General features: G+C 46.4%; 1 protein-coding gene across 3 annotated transcripts in view; it reads right to left on the reverse strand.

The window, feature by feature from the left end:
- KCNH6 (potassium voltage-gated channel subfamily H member 6) overlaps positions 1-23,579 on the reverse strand; it is a 1,027,260-nt gene that overhangs the window by 20,353 nt on the left and 983,328 nt on the right. For all 3 annotated transcript variants that reach the window (XM_069634128.1, XM_069634127.1, XM_069634129.1), the window contains one exon: positions 4,347-4,527. In XM_069634128.1, the coding sequence (XP_069490229.1) occupies positions 4,347-4,527 (181 nt within the window). The remainder of the gene's footprint in view (positions 1-4,346; positions 4,528-23,579) is intronic.

Raw genomic sequence — 23,579 nt, forward strand, 5'->3', positions numbered from 1 at the left:
AGGACATTAGTTTGAGAATAATAATAAATAATAACATGTAGAATGTATTTAGCAACACCACAAACTGACTGGTCTAATGATTCAATCTGCCTTTTGTTATCCAGGGTATCGGTCGTGTGATCCGATCTGCAGTGTCCGATGACTTGAATAGACATACAAGGAGAAGAAGTGGTCATCACCATCCTGCTTTGAGTGCGCTGTGTGCGGCGTGGCGGAGGAGGAAGCAGTGCCACCGGTGACCAATGGGGAAAATCGAGGCAGACGGTCCTGTTTTCCGCACAACTGGGAAAAACCAGAAGAACAGAGCCAGCGCTATCAGGCCCATACAATGTCTGATGCAGGAATGTTGGAGATGGATGAGAAGGAATGAAAAATGCTGAGCAGCAGTAGTACATTGAGGATGAGTGTGAGTCTGTGCAAGCCCGTCTAGCTTGGTGACGCACTCTGAACGGAGAGATGAGCGGACCGATGAGAAAGAGAAGAAACCAAAGACCACAGTCCAAGGAGAGGTGAGAGGCAGGGCCTGTAGATGTGCACCCAAATACAGAGCGGGCAAGACATGAGCAAGACCTGGGGAAAAGCTGGCAAGCAGGACCGGTAGAGGGTGGTCTGAAGCAGCTTAGAGGAAATATAGGTTGAAGGATACATTTGTTGGATAATCTATGCCTGTTAGTTATTAAAGTGAGAGAATCCACTATTGTATAACCTATAATTGCTGGCAAAATGAGTCCAAGGTTCCAAATCAACCAGATAAGCAATTCTGAGAAACCCTTCATACTTGCATTCTGGGCCCATGGTTCCAAAGCAAACCAGGAGAATCAACGTCTGGGAAATGTTGCATGTTGGGATACTGAATCCAAATCTCCAAGGAAAACTGAAAGACACTCTTGTCCTGAAAAAATTGCATGCTGGGATACTAATTACAAATTCCATGCAAAAATTAAGAGTGTTCCTAATTCTGAAAAGACAGCACGCTGGCGCTTTGAGCCAAGTCGCCACAGTGAACTGAGAGAAACCAGTGCTTTGGGAAAAAACACCTGCTGAGATACTGAGGTCACAGAGCAAATTGAATCATGAAATGCTGACTGGGAAAATTGCAGCAACTTGGCAGAGAGAACCCAGATCTCCAGAGAAAACAACAGATTGGGAAATTGCAATATACTGGGAAATTGAGTCAAGGCACGCAGAGCAAACTGCTGATGGTGGAACGTTTGATACTGAGGTGACTATCTAAAAGCGAACCACTTTTAGAGGAAACTTCTGAATACTGGGAAAGTGAGGAGCAATTCCTAGACATAAGTAATGATTGTGAAATTGGGAACATACTGTGAAAGGTGGACTGCCTCCGAGGGAACTAGTGATAGGGAAATCACTACACTCTGGGGAAGTGAGTATAGATTTCCAGTGCGAATGAGAGTGGTCCCTAGGTTATGCTAAATAAATCGTGGGCTCCTAGCCCTTCTCCCATCTAACTTCCCAGAGCAGTCTCATTCTTCTACCCAGCCTCCCGCCCTGGCTAGGGCCGACCTGGCCCGCCGGAGCCTGGCTATTCAGGCTGATTAAACCCTGGCCTCTTGCTTTCACTTCTTCCCTTTTTGATCGCCCCTGCTTTCCTCCCACCTCTGTGCTGCCCCTCTCTTCATCTTTGGTGATTGCTTTGGCATCATTCCCGTGTTCCGAGGTCTACATCTATTTTTTAGCCTGGAGCTCTACCTCCACCATCTTCTGAAGCTGTGCCTCTAAACTTCCCACTTCTTCTGGTTTTATTTCAGCTTCTGTGGTACCTTGTTCAGCTCACAAGTCTTTCCCCCCTACTTTCCATTCCTGGCATGTTCCTTCTTGCCACCTTCCTTTGTATAGGCTCGCCTCTTAGGGATGTAGATCCCTTCATTACTTCCACCACACTGCCACTTTCGCCTTCTGATGTTAACTCCTCCTTTCTTGCCACCACCTCCTCCTGTTTATCCTCCTCTTCAGATGTTATCACCTTCTTTACTTCTATCACCTCCTTCCGGTTAACCTCTCTTCCTAATCTTACCACTTCTTATATTTCCACCACTTCATCTTGGTTACTCTCCCTTCCCTATGTTAGCACCTCTCTAAGCACCACCAGCTTCTTCAGGTCATTCTCCCCTCTCAATGTTAACACCTCTTTTAGTTCCAACATCTCCTCCTGATTAATCTCCCCTCCTGATGTCAGGACCTTTTTAAGCTCTCACACCTTCTCCTGGTTAATTGTTCCTCATGATGTTACCATCTCGTCATCCTCTCCGCTACTGCCACCTCTCCAGCTTCATCCACTGCTCCAGTCCCCTTTCTTTCAGAACACTCCAGTCTGCTCCTCCAGTCCCACACCCTCTGAATGAGTGTCCTCATTTATATAGGACATATAACCCCTTCTGTTGAGGATGTCTTCCCTTCAGTGCCTGCTTCTTTGTAGTGGGTCTTGGGCTGAGCAGAGATTGGGTCAAGGGCTATCGTCAGATGAGTTGACACTGGACAGGCTTAAGATTGTATCAAGGTGAGCAGCCACTTTGTTTTCCAAAATAGGTCTGAAGCCATGGTTGTTTCTTGCTTCCCCCCTTGTTCCCCTGGTGGGTGCTTCTCTGCACCAACAAGGCTTTCTTGACTCCTTTGTGATTGACGCCAAAGTGAGGGAGTTGCTTGGCGAGCTTGGGGCATGATTCACTGCTGAAGATCTTCCTCCCAGGAAGGTAACCCTGACTCAGCACTGGGCCAAATAGGAGGTGGAGTATTCTGTCTCGTAGGGAACTATTGCGGTCAACGGCGATCAGTTTGACTTTAAGAATCGTGTCCCACGATAGTGATTTCATGTCCGCGGTACCTTGGAGTGACCACAGAGATCCTCTGCCTTTCTCCCCTGGGCCCATCATCCACTGGCTTGAACAGGTACCTGGCCCCTCAGTTACATTCTCTATGAGGTGCAAAGCCATGTGTAACTATTACATCCTGGAAACATAAGTCTAGACTGCCAGAACCTACGACTGAGAGAATCAAATGAAGATTGGCCAAAACACAACTGCTGGGATATGGAGTTGTGTATCCCAGAACAAAATGTAAAAGCCAACCTTGTCCACCTCACATCTAGGAAAATACAATTATTTATCCAACCTTATTTAGACAACTTGTGTATTCATGTAATGTGAGTCTGTCACATTGGTGTTATTATTAACCAATTCAATAGCACCCAATGTTCAACCCCAGAAGGAGGTAGTGCTGAGCCACCCCTGCTGGGATGCAGACCTTGTGATTGCAGGTTGTACACAGATACCAGAAGAGAGCCTTCAACACATGTTGTTTGAATATACTTTCCGATACCTGTGCACTCTCAATTTCAGTTCCAACATTTGAGTTGTTCAATTCCTATTTCCTCACCTGACTAGTGTGAATAGGGTTTGCAATGTTCAGTTGTGGCAAAGGCGATTGCAACATGATTTCAGGTGACCATTTTCCACACAACCTTAACTCAGAAAGAGTTGGTTATTATCTCATCAAAATCTGATACTGATCCATCATGGCCACACCCCTTATGTATTCATGAAGTACCAAAATACATAGGTGCTTGCGGCAACAAAGCTTATGAAGACTATTACTTGCTTTGGATGCCTTGTTAGGTTGTGGATGGCTGCTGACTTAGGATCCCCTGGCTTATTTTATGACGTGAGGCATTCAAAGAGCCAGTGTACATGCCAACCCCCACGCTGGTGCTGATGAGCCTCCCTTGGACAATATCAGTATGTAACCACTGGGGGCATGTGTGCATCATCCATTTTGGAATATGGTGAGCTGCACCTCATTACTGTGAAGAATTATGGCCTTTTGAGGGAAGTTCAATATCCCTGCCACGTTATAGAAAGAACAGACAAAGTCGAATAAGCATTGTGCCAGTCGATACAGGATTCTTTTGTCTTAATAGTTTAACGGATTGTCTTGCCAATGGAAGTTTCTGTCCTGATTATTTTATTACAGGCTTTATAGTTCTAGAATGTGGATTATGTAGGTTGGTTTGGAGGCTCTTGAGAAAAGATGATTGACATCACACAATTGAAGATGGATAAAAAGACCTGATTTCAAGCAAATACAATACCATATAAAGTACTTTTTTTACATAGTTTTTTATGTCCTGAAACTCAACTATAATGGAAGTATCCCCATTTTCTTTATAACCAAAAAGAAAAGAAATTCAAATTAAAACACAATGCATTAAAATCATACAATGAAACTGGAGAGTGGCAGATTCATAGAAATCATAACGTTGGGTGACCCTGACTTGTGGTACAAAAAATTCTCATTCCAAAAACATATGTCAGGACAATCTGTTTTACCTGTCTAACTGCACCTGAAGGAGCTCAAGTCTGGACTCCACCTCACCGGGCCGATCGTCGGATACCAATGGTGGGTCCAGGGAGTTGTGCACTAGGGAGACATGCTGAAAGGGTTCTGGGCAGGCACTGCCTCTCCTTTCACCCCAAAAACTGAACATGTTTGGAACATCTAATGGTGAAGCTGTTGGAAGAGATCAAAGAACGTCTCAGATAAGTAGAGTGTCCAGAAGGGGTGATGGTAAAAGCAGCAAAAATGGAGAGTGGTTTAAGATGGTCAGAAGACAGTAGGGTATTGGTGTAAGGGAAAAGGAGATAAAGGAGGACATGGAAAAGGGGAGAGAGAGTCATAGGAAGGAAGATATGCAAAAGATAGGAAGTGAAAGTGGCAATGTGACAGAGGGAGAGAGTTATGGAGACAGAAAAAGTGAGAATATCACAAAGAGAGACAGGGATACAAAGAAGAAAATGTTTCGGAGGAAGAGGGTAATGGGAGAAGACAAAGTGTGACAGAGGGAGATGCAGGTAGGGAAATCAATCAATCAATCAATAATCAATCAATAATTAAACAAATATAAGTTTACTTTGACCGAAACCCATAAAACCACTTAAAACAATTTCGCAACATCATTTTTTAATAACAAACATTAAAAATAGACAAAATAAATACAATCACAGGGAAGTTCATTGCAATTCAAATGACAAATATCAGATGACAATAGCCCCTAATTGCTACCGATCATTATAGTTTCAGCATGTAAAAAATCCAAACAGATAAGTGCATTCTTAAAGGTCGGGTACCTAAAATAGATACCTCAAAAAATACAAAGAACCCTCCCCAAACGTACATCCATTTCTAAAAAGGGACTTAAAAATAATCAAATCACCCTACACAAGCATGAACAATTAGTGTGAGACCGCTCAGGTGTCATTGCACAAGACTTAGGAATCTGGACCTAAATATTGGTGATCTTTTTTATTTAAATAATTTGCAACTCCATAGACAACAATGTTATATTGAGTTTATTTACAGTCCTGGGTTGCTTCCTTTAGCGGTCTTATCCCCAAGGATCTCAACAAGGTTTTTAACCAATTCTCTCCCGCTGTCATTCATAACAGGCAGAGAAACATGAAATGTGGGCCATCTTCTCTAGATGAGGGAGAATATGAACATCTGTCACTATCTCCAGCTTCCTCCTAACTGTACACATGGTTTGGGGTAACGCGTCTAATCATACTTTAATAAATACAACATTTGTGCTATCCCTTGGCCTATATATACAACTCTGAACATTAAAATAATCATGCGTTAGACTACCTCTATGGCAACTCGTGAACAGTACCTTCAGTGACTAATCCTCAAATGCATATTTAACTTAAGGGCCTCATCACGACTTTGGCGGTAATCCTTAAATCCGGTGGTCGCACTATTACTGCTGGATCAGGACTTCGGTGGATTTCGCCCCAGCTCTTGGCTGGGGGGAAATCCACCAAAAATGTGCGCTATTACCGCCGGCGGATTTCCCCATTGAGCCCAATGGGGAATCGGGCATTCCCGAATGGGCTCAATGGGGAATGGGGAATTACATTGCCGCCGAACTCGTGATCCGGCGCTATTAGCACCGGGGAGTTCGGCAGTAGGGCTAATACCACCAGTGGTAATACCGCCGGCGTTACCGCCAAAGTCGTGATCAGTATGCTCACTAATCAAGGTGGAGTTATCCTATACCTACGCCAGCCTATGGGCCTAATGTTCTTCATCTGTGAAAAAGAGGATGCAGCTGGAGTCTCAATAGCATGGCCAGGGCCTCCCTATATTTAGAGCGGGACCACTCCACCCAGTACTCTATTGGTTTAATCATTGCATTATTGGCAATTCCCTAACAGGCCGGGGTCAAAACTAGGTAAGCTTTACGGGTACTATTAGGGGATGCAAGCAGGTGCTTGAACAACAAATTCTCTCTGATTACAAAATGATAATGATTGGCATCATGCTATCATTCAGCCTCGTACAGAGCTGCTAGCATGGATTGGTCCCGCTATAGCCCATTGTATGGATAACTCTGTGTCCTCCAAAACGTTAAGAAAAGTTAAAGTTAACCACACTGTGTCAAGATAATAAATTGCTTTTTTTCTATTTGGGATTCCCATGAACAATCGTGGCCAAATTAGAGAAAGTTTTAACCTTTCTCTATTTTTCCCCTTGCAAATCCAAATTGAGTTTCAGGGGTCTGTGAATATGACAGGCTTGCACTTTGTCTTATTTATGCATGTTCATGGAGTAGCCCTTCCTTTTTGCAGAAGTCATTAATGTTATTAAGTTACTTTTGGAGATTTGCGTTAGTTTTGCAGATGAATGCTGCATTGTTGCAAACTGGAATATTCCTAAACTCTATCCTTTGAAACGAGGTGGATACGCCTTGCGACAAATCTGGGCAATGAGTTCCTTCTTCCCAGGGGGGCGCCACCCCCTTTGAGGCTAGAGGGATGAGCCCGCTAAGCAAGACCCTCCCTAGGGGTCTGGGAAAGCGTAACTTCCCTGGGAGTGACTGGCCTCTAATGAACAAGGACTCCCATTCATATAAGGAACTCCCTATAAGGAACACCTAGTCAGCATATATGGGAGTGGAAAAACTGATAACATCTATAAGTGGCATTAAAAACATAATGACATTGCTTCTATATCTTTGGCTCAAGGTAATGCCGGAAGCACCTTGAGCAGAGCATCTGGTGAAGAACAACATGCCCCATTGAAATTTCGGCAGCATGAATATAGAGACGAGGAAGCTCAAATGGAGACAGAGGAGTGCTATGCAGTCCTATAGGGGCAGAGCCACGCTAGACCTCTGAGCCATCGGTGGTGTGGAAGAGTAGAGCAGAGCAAGAGGGTCACAGAAGGGCCGATGCCGAGTGCGTGAAGGAGACCGGGATGGAATAACCATCGCATCTGGTGGTGTGACCACGTTGAAGCCGTGGTCGGCCTGGGGTCCAGAAACCAATGCTGAGACTGGGATGTAGCGGAGGGACAAACCCTCTGTTCAATGTACGAGGGCCGACGAAGCTGCCAAGACAGCAGAATCTGAGAAGTGAATGGTTCTATAGTGGAGAGAGCCTGAGAGGAATGGAGCAGAGGAGCGAATCCTCCATTTGGAGTATGATGGCCGATGAATCTGCCGAGATGGGCAGAATCTGAGAAGTGGCTGCTTCGATAGCGGAGACAGCAAATAGAGGAACGAATGGTAATGTCCATGTGGTGACGCAATCCTACTGGAGCACAGCCGACAATGAAGAAGGTACCAGGGTTGCACAGGGAGGAGGTAGGTAAGCAGGATGCAACAAGAAGAAGACTATTGAGGAGTGTTACAGAGCCCGAGAAAACCGAGTTATGAATATTGACAGGGGCCAAGAACACACCACAAAAACTAACACAGCCAAAAACCGAGAGGGGTATGGAGTGCCCTGGGGAAACAAGAAACCTTACACAACTGATAAGAAGAAGAGAACCTGGAGGGTTCAATGGGTCTGGCTGAGACTCTGACATAGGGGAGGAAAGAAAAGGGACACGTTGGTGGACAAGGGGGAAAGGAATCCTCTCTTCCCTTAAAGGACACAAGACATGTGGTTTATACAGAGACTTTCAACTTTTTATGAGGAGCCTAACGAAAGACCTAAGGAGTTTGCTTTGTTTATATTTCTTTGGTGACCTGTGAACACTGCCCTGGGAGTGATCCCAACACAGTGGCTGGATAAAGCCTGAACTGAGAGGCATGGTTCTGGCCTATGTTTCTGTTGTTTTGGTCAAGTGGTAGGGCCATATATTGGATAGGGTTTTGACTGAGGACGATCTTTTCTATTTTGTTAGTAGATGAGCACCCTTAGTTTTCATTCATAGGTAGGGAAATCCCTCTTAGCATTAGGGATAAATAGCCATTTTTCTTGTAGTTAAATAAACCAGCGTGAATATGACATCCCAGAGTCTGCCTCCTCCTTCTGGTTTCCCACAGCCTTCCATATCAAAATGTCCATCGCCAATTCATTTACTAGCAGGAGAAGAAGAGACTGGCAATGACACATCCCTGCCTAACAACCTTTGGAACATGAAAAGAACCTCAACATTTCCCCTCCTGTTCCCCATCTAACAACAGCAACAGTTTCATTGTACAGGTTTGAATTGCTTCCAAGAGCATAGATGGAACTGACGTTGCATGCTCCTTACTCCATAACTGAGGTTATGAAATAGTATTAAAGGCAGATTTTAGAATAATATGTAAAGCACCTGCTTCTTGAGAAATACATTTTTCAGCTAAATGCGTAAACAAAATAACTGAAGTATAGTCATTATTTACCCTTCCAGAATCCTGCTTTATCGGTTCGACAATGCACTTGTGTCAATGCACCATGCATACAAACCATTTAATAGAGCATTTCTGTAAACCTTAGTGAGTCTGAAAACAGTGAGACGTGGTGATAGCTTCAATTCATATCAATGAATAACCTTTCTATGAAGGATACCCAAAACACAAATTCCTGTTTGAACAAACCAATCGGGAGACGGTCTACACCTGGGGTGCTCTCCACTTTTTCAGAATCCAGAGCAGAACTAATCTCTGGGTCTGGGAAGACTAAAATGTCATCATGCAGCTGCACAGTTTGGGTCTTCTGCAGGTTCAGTACTCAGGTATATTAAGTCAATGACTACATGGAGCCCTTTCATATTATCATGCAACTGCCCCACTGGTTCCACTACTGGATCTAATGTACATTCAGTTCTCAGTAGTAATTGATCATTGACTCCATACGGGTGTATCACTGTTCTTCAGATATGAAAATATCAAAAGCAAGAGAGGTGGTTTGCTTATTGTAAGTTATTTCACTCGATAGAGCCTCCCAACTATCCTTCATGGCCAATGCTTTACATTCAACTTTCACTAGGGCACTATTGTACTTAATCTCTACCTCCAAGTGCTTTGAGAGAGTTCAAAAACGTCATCAATTGCCACAGTGCTGATCATACACAGTGTGGACGTCCATGGAAATGGGTGGGACCTGTAGCCACATTATACAATGAAACAGTGTGTCAGTGTGTCAGAAAAGACTGAAATGAAATAAATGTTGAAAGAAAGTCATGGCAGAAGAGTCTACCAGGCTAAGCCAAGTGGGTGATGTGTACTACATAAGGAAAGTCTTGGCAGGAGAGTATACCAGGCAAAGCCAAGTGGGTGAAGTGAACTACATTGAACGTAAAAAGGAACCTGGCAAGTGAGTATACCAGGTGTTTTGTGACTCTGGGATCACACCCAAATTGTATCAAGAAACTATATAAAATAACTGGGTAGGGGAGTATACCAGGTGTTCTTGTGTGAGACAGAGAATCCCAAGGAAGATTCAGGCCTTTAGGAATTTTTGATTACTGTGAATGTGAGAAGGACTTGGGAAAGGGAGCCATTTCCCCTGGAATAAGTTGCAACATCAAGATGAGGGATGTTATCCAAATGAGCTACAAAGAACTTGGTCATTCTTTTGAACCTTTTAGTTTTCGTGAAAAAAAACCTGGGGGAGGGAGTGATTCCTTGGAACTGTGAACATTATTCATTTGGAACTTAGTTGGATTTAAACCTCTTTGTTGAACTTTAACATTTGTGAACTTTGCAAGTCAGAGACATTTCCCATAGCACCTTAAAGTTATTTTTAGAGTTTGAGGGCTAGGGTAGGATTTCGGACACAGGACATTTTTCCTTTGGACATCTTGACACACAACAGTCCCTTCGTTTTTTGGTTGATGTAGGGAAATACCTCCTAGGTTAGGGATAGTGAGGCATTTTCCAACCCCGCTTTCATTTAATAAAAGTTTATGGCAAACACCATGAGTCTTCTGTGTCTCATTCCTGGTTCATAATAACTGTTACACTGAGGGGCAGATGGCTAGAAAGCAAAGGGGGAAAGGAAAATGAAGACCCCAACAGTATTATCCTACCAATGAACATAGATGTAATGTAGGAAATTATTGTTATAGGAGTTCAGTAGACTATTTGATTAAAGCCCCATACATTAGGTGGCTATTACTGTGTCCTTAGACAACAACCAAAGAGATTTATTATGTTGTTGGCTGTGTTTCTTATGGCTCCCTTTGTTAATGCAATGGGTGCATGTTATGAAAACAATGTTGAGTGTTTATCGCATGCACCAGGTGGCCTTTTTAGTTGTGGGATATGTTATGATTATTTATGGATGGGATTGATTGTATTTTATTCTTAATTACTTTATTGATTTTATTGTTAACGTTAACTTATGGTTTTCATACTGAAATTAAGTCTGATGATGATAATGAGTAACTATTGTCTAGAGTGATAGTCAACATCAGAGTGTTATTCAAGAATAATCAGGTCTGCACCTGGAGCTGAATCTGTTTTGAACACAAGAAACCTTTCAGTTGAGGTGGGAGAAACCAGAGTTGGTAGTTTGGTGTGGGGATATTTTACATGTCTGTTCTTTTGTTCAATGTTTACCCTCTTAATTGTATTGTTCAGCCTGGGGAACACCATCATCTAAGCACAAATGGGCCTCATTACAGGTTGGGCGGTGGAGGTAAAATGCAGCAGTATTACCGTATACCGCTGCATTACCTCACTGTCCAACTATACATTTGGTGGAAAGTTAGAGGATTCACCTCCAGCTGTGAGCTAGAAGTGAATCTGCCCATTGTCTGCCGAATTAAGGCAGAATTACCCCAGCAGAAATCCCCCATTGAGTCCAATGGACTCAAATAAATGGGGACTAACACTGCCTACCGCCACATGTAATCCGGTAGTAATACCTCTGGACGAAGTGGCAGTAACAGTAATACCAATTGGTGCTATTTGGGCAGATTTACCACCCGGATACCATCTTACTCGTAATTAGGCCCAGTCCTTTGTCACGCCTCAACCAGTGTATGTGCAAATTAACAGCGAGTGGCCCCTCTCAATGTCGCCCTTTACCAATGCCTGGACTCCAAACATGTACATCACAATACCTTCTATCATATTCTCATATGGCATGTTATTTACTATTAGTTTCTACCTGCACCACTACCATTGAGGTACACTTGGGGTAACTGATTTGGACTGAAGAGCCCAACACTGAGGCATTCTATGCACTGGAGGCAGATTTCTTTCTGAGTGCCAAGTGATAACACTGATGATGATTCTTCAATACCTACAGGAACTGCCTGGTTTGTGTTACATCCTTCTAGTGTTGATCCACTCACCTGTGAATCACTTACACCTGACGATTTGCTAGGGATAATACCGAGTACACTGTAAGAGTTACAGCCCTCATTATAAGTGATCCGGTCTAGAAATAGGGTGCCAGTAACAACTCACTCTGAGTCTGACGGTAGGGTCTGTGAACTACTGCCAGGCCTGACTTGCCGGTAGTTCAGGCCCCTACCGACAGATAAATCACTGAAGCACTGTTACTAATAGTGCCGGTGCTTCAGTGTTTTCATTTCCATGGAGTCCTATGGGACGCCACAGAAATGGGAACTTGATGTTCCGCCGGTGTCCGTAATATCCCGGTATAACTGGGATATCAGCGGCAGAAATGGTAAACTGAGTTTGCCAGTAGGCCGCCGGTGGCAACCTCATTATCTTGATGTTTGTGTGGTTGGGTTCTAAGCCTTTGATTTATGTTTACCTTACAATCTGAGCCTAGACTTTGTGCTTGTTTCATTTTGTGCTTTCATTATTTGTTTATAACTGAGAATTAATGTGTGAGAGAAGGCAGTGTTTGTGACAAGCACAAAACGTGACTGTTATTATTAGCCTGGGGTAAAAAGGGCAAAGCTTGAAGTGCCCCTGTGCCCACAATGCTACTGTTTCCTTGTCTCTTACCAATGTGGATGTGTGGCGTGACTATACCCAGAGTAAGATACTGGTGCCGGAGCATAACAAGGCCATGCACATTGTTCTGGGCTAATCCTCTGAACATAACATGTACACTTTACATAACAAGTACATTGGACAAGTTTCATGTTTCTACTCAATTGCTGAGATGCTCACTAACTCTGGGGTAGGTAAATACAGCAGGTAACAGGATATCCTGGAGACCACCTTTAATTCCAGCCTTTCCTGCTTTTTCGTTAATATATCAGTGGAGAATGAGAAAGAATACCTCTCTCCTTTTGGTATTTCAGATGTTCTAATATGTATCTCAGCTGGCCTACTGAGAGAAACCTTCAGATGGACTGTTCAGAGACCACCCAAGAGAGGTGCTAAAGATGACCACTCTGTTCAATGTAAGAAATAGGGGCTATGCCAGAACTTGAGGTGGCTGCCCAACCAGGGATCCCCCGAGTGGGTGTTTCAGGTTACAACAATGAACAGATATTTAAAAACTGGCTTAGAGGACATAAACATAGTATTTTACAGAGAAATAGTCAAATCATATTACACATCCTTAAACAGAAGAAGTTACATCGCTTTTGGGAAATAATCCATAATACTCTTGGATGTCAAAGCAATGTGCAGTTGAATTTCGAAGTATGACTAAAAGGGATTGGGTCAAACCTGATTCTTGGATATGGTCCTTCGATGAATCGTTAATTGTCGATCTCATCAAAAAAGCAAAAAACTCCTGTTGTCCAGGCCCTGATGCCATTCCAAATATAGTTCTAAAGAGAGACCCCCGAGTTGTGGCTTGAGCTATTGTCAGACTTGTTTAAATATAAAACTCCAGCGGGGGGGCATGGCCAACTGCGAGGCAATGAAGACGTGAGTCTCCTCGGCTCCCGCTGCCGCCTTATACATCCCGCATTAATAACCTCCTATTGGGATCGCTGACGCTTTAAAACAGTCTTCCTGGGAGCGGAACACCTGCGGCACACACAGGTGTAATCCAAACACTGAAAGGGCCGGTTGCGCTGAACCCCGGCGCTCCAAAGTCTGAGATGCGAGCAGCGCCCTTGCAAGATGGCCACCGGGGGATCTTTGTTCCTGCGACCAGGGCAGTGAAGCCGTGCTGGAGGGGAACTGGAGATACAATCGCTGGAATCTGGAAAGACCGGACGACTGTGACAAGGACTGCCTCCGGCACCGAGTGCCTGGTCCCTGCTGGAGCTGCCCGGGCTGGTGGACGACTACGCACACGCAGTTGGGGGGAACAGCTGCGCTAGCCGTGGTGCACAGAGGACGGCACTACCCCCAACCAACGCTGGAACAGCGGGAGAAGAGGGACCTGCGGCAGGAGAGGCCTGCGATCCCTGGCGGTCTCTGAGGAGCTCTAGCCTGCAGAGCGCTCCGGGGTGAGAAAGGAGCGGGGCCCGCCCGCTCGCTGTGAGAGGCGGGCCAGGAAGAGGACTAGGGACCCGCGTGGTCTGGGACCTTACCCGGGGACCGCCCCGACACCAGAGGTGTGCCGCTCCTACGGACGGGGCCTCATACGCTGCTGGGCGAGACCGCGGCGCCACAGATAGGCGGCGGGCAAAGAACGAGCCGTCGGCGGCCTCCCCACATAAGCACAGAACGGCCTACTCGTGAAGGGCTGGCAAGAGCCTCGCTGAATGAGGTGAATAGGGCCCAGAGGAGAGGGGGGAAGCGACGGTCCACCTAAACACCAGTCTTAGACCAGCACAACCCTCCCCCCTAGAGCCCTGGGTGAGACAGAGATTGGCGGCCTGGGTGAGTCAAACTGATCCACTCCGAACAGAGGCGCGCAAAGCAAGCCGGCTGACCTGGGAAAGCCCAGGAAGGGGTAAGGCACTGCCCCGTAAGCACAAAGGGCATACACCCCCCCCATACCATCTGGGACACTAGTAAACGGAATGGGGTGTGGGGTTGAGCGGGGCATTGAGCTCCTCCGCCGATGCACCCACCAACTATGCATCTCTAACACGACGGAAACAACAGGGCTAGTCTGCTGTGCTGACCTGGCACTCAGGCGCTCCGCCATCCGCCACACAACATCCCGGAGGGAGCCTCCGTGCGAAGTACCCGGAACAGTCCGCCGAGAACCCCAGGTACCCGGCGAGGCCGGTGGGAACCAATTTGGCGAAACACTGATCAGCACAGTTGCTAGCCACGAGCCGACCCGGGGTCAGCACATATCCACGGACCAGTCACGAACAACATCAACCTCCCTGTGCCTCGCCTTCCCCCCAGGGGCGACCCGCTGGCCTGACATCGTACTAATTGTGGGGGGCTCGACCCGGGGATTGAACTGTGAGACCACAGGGCAGTTGCTTCGCCGCACGACCGCGCCTGCGGAACAGAGTGGCAGCCATGGGCAAGGAAAAAACGAAAAAACCCATCTCACAAAACAGGATTGAACAATACACTGTTCCAACGTCACAGACCACCGACCCCCAGCTGCAACCCTCCGGAGACGCAGAACCGTTGCATACGCTGTCCCTCAAGGGCGTCATGGCTGCCATAGCAGACTCACGCTCATATATGTAGCAGAAGATAGATCGAATCAGTCTAGATGTGTCCCTTCTTAGACATGATCTGCAGAAACTGTCCGTGCGCACCGGCGAGGCGGAACACTGCATCTCAAATACAGAGGATGGGCTACACAATGTGCAGCAGCAACTCCAAGGAGTCTCGATGAAGCTTAAGACTTTGGAAGCAAGAGTGGAGGAGGGTGAAGGGAGATCCAGGCTCAATAATGTTCGCATACTGGGTATTCCCGAAAAGGAAGAAGGCCCATGCATGGAACCTTTCCTGGAGCAGTTACTAACAGACCTGTTTGACATGCAATTCTTCTCGAAATTCTTTTCCATTGAAAGAGCACACCATATGCCTGCGGGGAGACCGCTCCCTGGCGCTCCTCCGCGCACAGTGATTGCAAGATTCTTAAACTATCGTGACCGGGACGCCCTCTTGCAGCTGGCGCGGTCCAAGGGCAAAGTTACCTTCAATGGGTCCACGCTGGCCTTCTTTCCTGACTACACACAAGAAGTGCAGAGAGCGAGGCAGTCCTTTGGAAAGCTGAAAAGACAACTGCAGTCACTTGGGGTTAAATACGGACTGCTCTTTCCGGCACAATTGAAAATCTACTACAAAGGGACTACGGTCCATTTCGACAACCCGGGGGAGGCATGGCGATGGGCGAAGAAACACAGTGAAGGGGACTGGTCAGCACCCCGAAACACCAAGAAGAGAAACCCCGGACCACTACCGGTGCAGCAACGAATACCGAACAAACCAACACCACCGGACCTCACGGGTGAGGAGGGAGACGGGGCCCCGCCCTGATACCTGACGAAGGCTTCATTTCCTCCCAACATGCGGTACCCTACGGACAACACCACAATGGGCACTCAGCGGCCTGCAGAAGGCATCCCACACACCCTCATGGCGGTAAGCGGGGATGCCACCCTTGCACTTGGGAGCCACCCACCCCCCCAGAACACCCTCTTTCCTCCTTTTTCTGTTTGAACCACAGTTGGGATAGTTAAAGCTGACTTTCTATTTTTTTTTGAAGGACGGCAATGTTAGGGCGACAGGTACTTCAAGTTGGGGTGGAGTATGGGGAGGGGGAGGGATGGGTTAGTTGGGGAGAATTCTTTGTTACCCCAGGACCAATTTGTTCTTCTAGGTCTCTGGGGAGAGTAAGGTTCCTGATTAGTTGGGAACACAGCACTCTTGGACAGCATTTCAGTCACCAATCTCTATTCCACGTACAAGCAGCACTTCAACCGTCAATCTTTGTCTATCTTGCACCAGGCCACCGTGCACCGCGCGCGCTGTCTGCCCGCCCCTCTGACAATCCCGTTAGATACCATCTTACCAATATCAATCGTCCATGACCACGCGCCCCAAATCCCTTAGAGTCCTCACCTGGAATGTGAACGGGTTGGGCTCCACGATTAAAAGGCGCCTGGTTAAGCAACTACTCTCCAGGCACTCCCCCGATGTGGCCCTGCTTACTGAAACGCACCTTGCCGGGACACAGTGCAAATTCTTTCTTCGAACTAACTATAGGACCGCGTGCCATGCAGGATACTCCATGGGGTCCAGAGGCACTCTCATCCTTATACACAAACGCCTCCCCTTTGCCTTGCAGGAACTAGAACAGGACCCTCGGGGACGCTATGTGATGGCGCTGGGGACACTTTGGGGGGAAACGTATTGGTTAGTCTCGATCTACTCCCCACCTGGACTGGGGCGGGAACTTCTCGATGATCTGACCACCCTTATGGACAAACACCTGCCTTTTACGGGTGGCGATTTTAACGATGTCATATGTAACACCCTAGACCGCTCCCACCTTAGACAACGTAATCCGCACCTTCCCACAAAACTATACAACTTTGTGTCTGCCCTGGGTCTCTGTGATGTATGGCGGGAACTGCGCCTGGGGACCAGGGGCTACTCGTTTCACTCCGGGGTACACGCCTCCCTCTCCAGGCTTGATTACCTATTCGTACCCCACACTGATCTCTTCAGAATACTTTCAGCGGACCTGCTCCCCCAGAGAATCTCAGACCACTCACCTCTGCTGGTGGAGTCACGATTGCAGGGAATAAACCCCCCTAGAACGTGGCGGCTAAATACCTACTATCTCGGCCTCCCAGAACTAGTTGACCGCCTCACGGAGGTCTCGACTGAATACTTAGAGATTAACGACACTGGCTATAATGACCCGAAAGTGTTATGGGAGGCCTTTAAGACCGTGCTGCGGGGAGAGATAATCTCCTGGACGGCGAATAGGAGGAGGGAGAGGCTCCGGAAAATAACTGAGGCGGAAACAGAGGTAGCTCACCAAGAGAATGAACACACCCTTAATCCTACCCCACAGACCCACACGTCCCTTAAACGCGCCACTGAATACCTCCGAAACCTTATGCTAGACAACGCCAAACAGGCCCACTGGGAAACCAACGCTAGGGTATATGAGCTGGGGGATAAAGCGGGTAAGATGCTGGCGTGGCTGGAGAAGAGAGATGAGGGACAGCGCTGTGTTCGGGAGATCATCACCCCGCAGGGTGAGGTATGCCGGTCAGACGCTGAGATAGCGGATGCCTTTGCCCAATTCTATGCAACATTATACCAAGCCCCAACTCTACCTCTGGACCCGACCCTCCTAGACGGCATGGTCATTCCCACTCTGTCGGCTCAACAAAGGGAGATGCTGGACTCCGAGCTTTCAGAGGCCGAAATATTAGAAGCCCTTGGACAACTGCAGCCGGGGAAAACCCCGGGCCCGAATGGGTTCCCGGTTGAAACCTGGCATAAACTAGGGGGTAATACCACAGCACCTCCCCTGCATTAGATGTTGTTGACCGCCTGGGAGAGGGGTTCCCTTCCAGATGATCTGTGTAAAGCAACTATAGTGGTTATCCCCAAGCCTGATAAACCCCAGGAGCAATGCGCCTCTTATAGGCTGATTTAGCTGATTAACGGCGAAGCCAAAGTCCTGGCCAAGCTCTTAGCCAACCGGCTCCAACTGGTGGAGGACACGCTGATACACCCAGATCAGTGTGGCTTTATGCCCCTCAAATGGACCCGAATGAATTTGCGTCTACTCCACCTGGCGCTTGAACGGGTCCATATCCTCGATGCCCTGCTTGCCCTGTTGGCAATAGACTTTGAAAAGGCGTTTGATTCAATCTGGTGGGACAGCCTCTGGGAAATCATGACCTGCAAGGGGTTTGGGGAGAGCTTTCTAGGCTGGGTAAAACTGTTATATACAAACATCCAAGCAGAAGTTAAGATGAATGGGTGGACCTCCTGATCTCTATGCCGATGACCTTTTACTATACCTGGCCGAAGCGGTCTGCAATTGCCCCATAGTAACCCAGATGCTCATCACCTATGGGGAATTTAGCGGATTAAGAATGAACTGGAGGAAGTCGGTACTTTTCCCGGTGAAGGGGGAAGAGCGAATCGACTCCATGAGATGTCCATACCGGTTTGATAGACAGGGCTTTAAATACATGGGGATCTGGATAACATCTGACTTAACCAAATATGCAACGCATAACCTCCAACCGATTGTAGACAGGTTTGCTAGGGACGTTCATCACTGGAAGCTTCTCCCTTTGACCCTTGGTGCGCCGCACTCTTCAAGATGATGTCACTTCCAAGATTTTTATATGTCCTGCAGAAGGCCCCACTCATGATCTCCACCTCTGAATTCACCCGCATTGACACCCTCCTTAGGGAACTCATAGCGGGGGGAGGCCAGTCACGCATAGCATTACGCACTCTGCAGAGGTCGGTTTGGGGGGGGATTGGTGTGCCCCGCCTCCAGACCTACTACTGGGCATCACAACTGGCGGTGGTCAATGATCTGCTTCATGGGGACCGAGCTCTACCTCACATCCGGGCTGACGTGGAACCTACACAGGGCACAGACCTGTTATAGATACTATACCAGTCCCCACGGAGACCACCCCTTCCCACAATCGAGGCCCACATCACTACCATCTGGAGACAGGCACATGCGTTTGTTGGGTGGGGTAGTAAAATAACTGCAGCCCAACCCCTATGGCGAAATAGTAATCTTCAGGAAATTGGGAAACTTGAACCATGGCCGCGATGGGTGAGGGCGCGAATCCTGAAGGTTGGAGATGTCCTCAGAGACGGGAAAGTGACCTTGTTTGAGGACATGCAGTGCAAATTCCAATTGGCCACAACTGAACGATATCACTTTATGCAGCTGACCCACGCCCTGCGGACCCGTATACCTCTAGAGGGCACGATCCCTCACTACGCACTGATAGAACGCAATATGATCCCCGCGCATATCCCCAGTAAATGCACATCTATTCTCTACAACGTCATCACATCCTTCACCACCGCCGAGTTATCGAGATTAAAGACCAGGTGGGAAGGAGATGTGGGTGAGATAGACCCAGAGGACTGGATCCAGGTCCTAATGCATCCGCGAGAGGTGGCTATCTCCTCTAGGCTCAGACTGGTGCAACTCAAAATCCTCCATTAAGTATACTACCCTCGAACCATTTTACACGGTTGGAAGAGGGCGACAAATCCGAACTGCCTCCGCTGTGGGGAAGAGGAAGGCACCTTCTATCATATTCTGTGGTCATGCCCCCGGATCCGCACCTACTGGAATGCCTGCTGCACGGAACTGTCCAGGGCACTCACCTGCCCTATCGAGCTTGATCCGAGAGTTTTAATTCTGGGCGTACCTGACACATCTGACTTTAACAAATGGGAAAAACTGTTAATGAACACTGCGGCGGCACTGATGAAGCACAATATTGCGCAAAAGTGGGAAGTGCCCGACCCCCCGACGCTTGAACAATGGATACTTGACATGGACTCATATGCCATGATGGAGCACCGGGTTTATAGCGCACGAGGATGCCCGGCCAAGGCATCCAAGATATGGGGGAAATGGGAAGAGTAAGATCCCTGATAACCAGAGACCATGGTGATAACAACGGGAGTGGATAGTTGGGTGGAGGAGGGGTAGCGGGTTATGGTGGCCTGTGTTAATCAAAACACTATGTGAACTTGCGATTGATGGTGCGGTCCTGGAGTGCTTCTAAATGTTTAGGTTTTCAATTTATTTTGTGGTGCTTTGTTATCACCCCCTTGTTAGGGGCTTGTCTTGTTTATGTCATAAAACACAATAAAATGTTTTATCAAAAAAAATATAAAACTCCAGCCCAAATTGTACCTCACACTTGCCATCTCTCTTGCATAGTTCCCATATTTTTAAAAAAGGGGACACTTTAGCCCTGACAATTACATGCCTATTGCACTCTTTGGACAGTTGCAGTTAGATATTCGCTGCTTTACTCCGTAAAGACCTAGAAGCTTGGGGCAGATGGTCAAGGAGGTTACACAAATTCCAAACTGGCTTTTGAAAAAATATGGGAACCAACCTGCATAGAATCATATTAGCATTACTACAACAGCATGCCTGTCATAAAAAGAAAACTCCAGTGCATATGGCTTGCATAGACATTTCTGCAGACTTTGTGTCAATAGAAACCTTTTGTGGAGAATTGTGGTTTTTTGGGGGTTTCCTAGATGGTTTCTAGCGGTTTTGGTACTTCTTCATTCAAACACTAAGATCGAGGTGAAATTGAATGGACAGGGTACGCTATCCGCTAAGATAGAAACACATTGCGGCCTTCGTCAGGACTGCATTCTTGTGCCCTATCTACACAAACATTATTTATCGTCCACCCCATAGCCTCCCCTCTTGACCCTAACCCCTTATCTCTTATGCCCTTCCTCTATCCTTTGTGACAAACTGCAGGGTTTCGTCACTTCTCCCGATAGGGGAGCCTTTCCTTGTGAGGCTGGGGAGATGAGTCTGCTACATAACATTCACCATAGGGGACACAGTATGTGGGATCTCACATGGAGAGACTACATTTTTGGGGACAAGGACTCCTGTTCCGTCAAGAAACTCCCTGAAAACTGTTCTTGTGAGCCGACAATAACATCCATACTTCAGTGAAGTCCATCAGAACAAGCCACTGTTTGTTATTGTAATATTAGCACCAATATTAAACTTGAAGAAGCAACTGATGAAAATAATGAGAAGAAGAAGAGAGGTGAATGAGTAATGCTGATCGCTCAATAGTTGGAAGCCAACCAAATTGGAATCATGAAGAATGGACAAGCAAGGGAGAATGCTCAACAAAAAGGGAGAAAGGACTTTAATGTTACGCTGGGGAGGACCCAGAAATCTAACAAGAAATGGAAGAAGGACTCATGAAGAGAAAGGAGATCCGGGAAGTTCGAATCTGCGGGAAGGTGGATGCTACTGAGCACTGGGAAATCCTGTGTCGGGAGGTATGGCCAGTGGGTGCAATCAGGAGGCACGGAGTAAGCAGACAGCCGACTCATGCAGGGGAAAGAAGCCCCAAGAGAAAGAGAACTGAGTGAGTGGTGGAGTGACCCGTGAGCGGTGGACCGTCCAGTCCAGGAACAACGTAGAGAACAATGCAGGGTGGGCTCCATAGAGCCACGAGGAAGGACCAAGAGGAGTCCGAATAAACGCAGGAGCTGTTCTGACAATGGGTGTCGTCCCAATTCTGGAGGAAGACCCAGTGACACTAACCCGTGAGAAAGAAAGTAACGTGAGAGACAGGAGACTAAGGAGGGGATACGTGGACCAAGAGCACGCTCAGCCTAGCCCTCTCAGTCCACAAGAGTAAGCATAACTATGAGACTGAATCTTTTTGACCCAGAGCCTGGACAAGTATCTGTAAGAGTGAGAATAACTACGGGACTCAGCTTACTCATCCTAGTGAATGAAACAATATTCATAAGAGTGCGAATAACTCTGATACTCAGCCTACTCATCCCAGGGAATGGACGAGTATCCATCAGAGTGAGAATAATTCTGGGACTCAGTTTACTCGTTTTAGTGAAGGATCTTATCTCCATAAGAAGGAGAATAACAGTGGAAACTGTCATACTCACTACAAGAAGGCAGGAACTGAACCAAGGAACAACCGCAGTTGGTTGGGCAGTTTATCAGACCAAGAGAAATTTGATATCAAACATGTTCTTCAAGAGGAAATAAGAAACCAAGGGAATACGGAGAACCAAAATCCAGTAAAGAGGAATTTCAGTCCCCCATAAATATTGGAGAAAGGAAACTTCAAAGAGACAATTCAAGAAACCAAAGTACGAAGGGATCAAAACCCAAACACAGTGTGGAGATGACATTTCTCTACAAGAAAATGGGATGCCAGCAAGGTGGAAAAGTCCCAGAGAGCAACTGAACAAGCTCATTAAAGAAAAAGGCAAGAACTATTTAAAAATCATCTACTAGGGCTGGAAAAAAGTAATTCTCCTGGACATTTTTTGGTTTTCTCTTAGTGGTAGGGTCAGTTTAGATTATCTATGAGATGGAGGACAGACTGTTTACTTTTTGGACGTCACTATTAATGATAAGCACCATAGTTAGTTTTGTTAGGGCGGGAACCACATAGAATAGGTATAGAAAGGCTATTTTCTTATACTTTACATACATCATTTGTTAAACATGACAAACACTGGTCTGTCTCTTTCTTCTGACCTACTAACCTTTTCATGATTGCTCATCTTACTTCCCTTCTTAACATGTATTTGTCTACCACTTGTTTCCCTACACTAATTTTAAACAGGCAACTATTATTCTGATCCTAAAGAAACCTTCACTTGACCCCTCATCTTATAATTTTCATCCTATGTCTCTCCTTTTCTTACTCTCTGAACTCCTAGAAAGAGTTGTTTATTCCCAAATTGCTCTCTTACTTTAATTGTCATTCCATACTCCCATTGGTGTAATCTGGACTTCGCCGCGGCGCACTCTACTGAACTGCTCTTCTTCATGTTTCTAGCTCTCTGCCCGGCACATCAAGTTTTCATCTACTTCCTTTCTCTTAGATCTCTGTGCTGCATTCGATATTGTTGATCACCCTACACTTCTTTCCACTCTTGCCTCTCTTGGCTTTTCTGATTCAGTTTCTCAATGGTTTCAATCTTATCGATCCAATCACATACCTCTACCCCTTATCCTCTTCTTTACTGTGTTCGACAAGTTTCGGTTCTAGGCCATTTTCTTTTCTCTATCTACACTAGTTCTTGAACTGCACTTATTGAATCCTTACATTTTTCTTGTCACTTTTAAACTGACAACTCCCAGATTTTACTGTTCTCTTCCTTTTCTGATTTCCTTCACTCTACTGTTTCAGCTCATCTTTCTGCTGCTCAGTCTTGGGAGTCTTAGCCGTCTTCTAATTTCTTACATTTCAACCCTTCTAAAAGGGAAAGCCTTTTGTTTTCTGCCCCCACCCCCTCCCTGTTATCCCCTAAGACTCTCTTTTCCGTCACCTTTACTTTTCTTTTCACCCTCGGCATGCAATCTCAGGGTCATTTTTGACCCTTTTGTATTTTTCTTTTCATATCTCTACTATCGCTCGTATCTGTCACTACCACCCTTGTAACATTTATTGTATACACACCTTCCAATCTTTTCAGGCTACTAAATTTCTCATCACTTATATCATATCTCAACTTGACTACTCTTCAGCTCTTTTTTTTGGCTTCCTTATTTTCCATCTCACTTCTCTTCGTTCAGTCTTTAACTCTGCTATTCATATTCTCTTTTTCTTACCCCACTACTCTATTTCCTCATCACTTCTTTCATTTCCCTTTTGACTCCTGTCATCTATTTCATTAAATTGTCTCTAAATGCTATAATGGTCAACCCCTCCTGTACTTTCTTCTATTGTCCCTACATATTGCCCTTCTCAGCTTTCCGTTCACGATATCTCCACCT

Source organism: Ambystoma mexicanum, chromosome 13 (assembly GCF_040938575.1).
Source record: "Ambystoma mexicanum isolate Mex_15411 chromosome 13, UKY_AmexF1_1, whole genome shotgun sequence".
Classification (NCBI taxonomy): Eukaryota; Metazoa; Chordata; class Amphibia; order Caudata; family Ambystomatidae; genus Ambystoma; species Ambystoma mexicanum.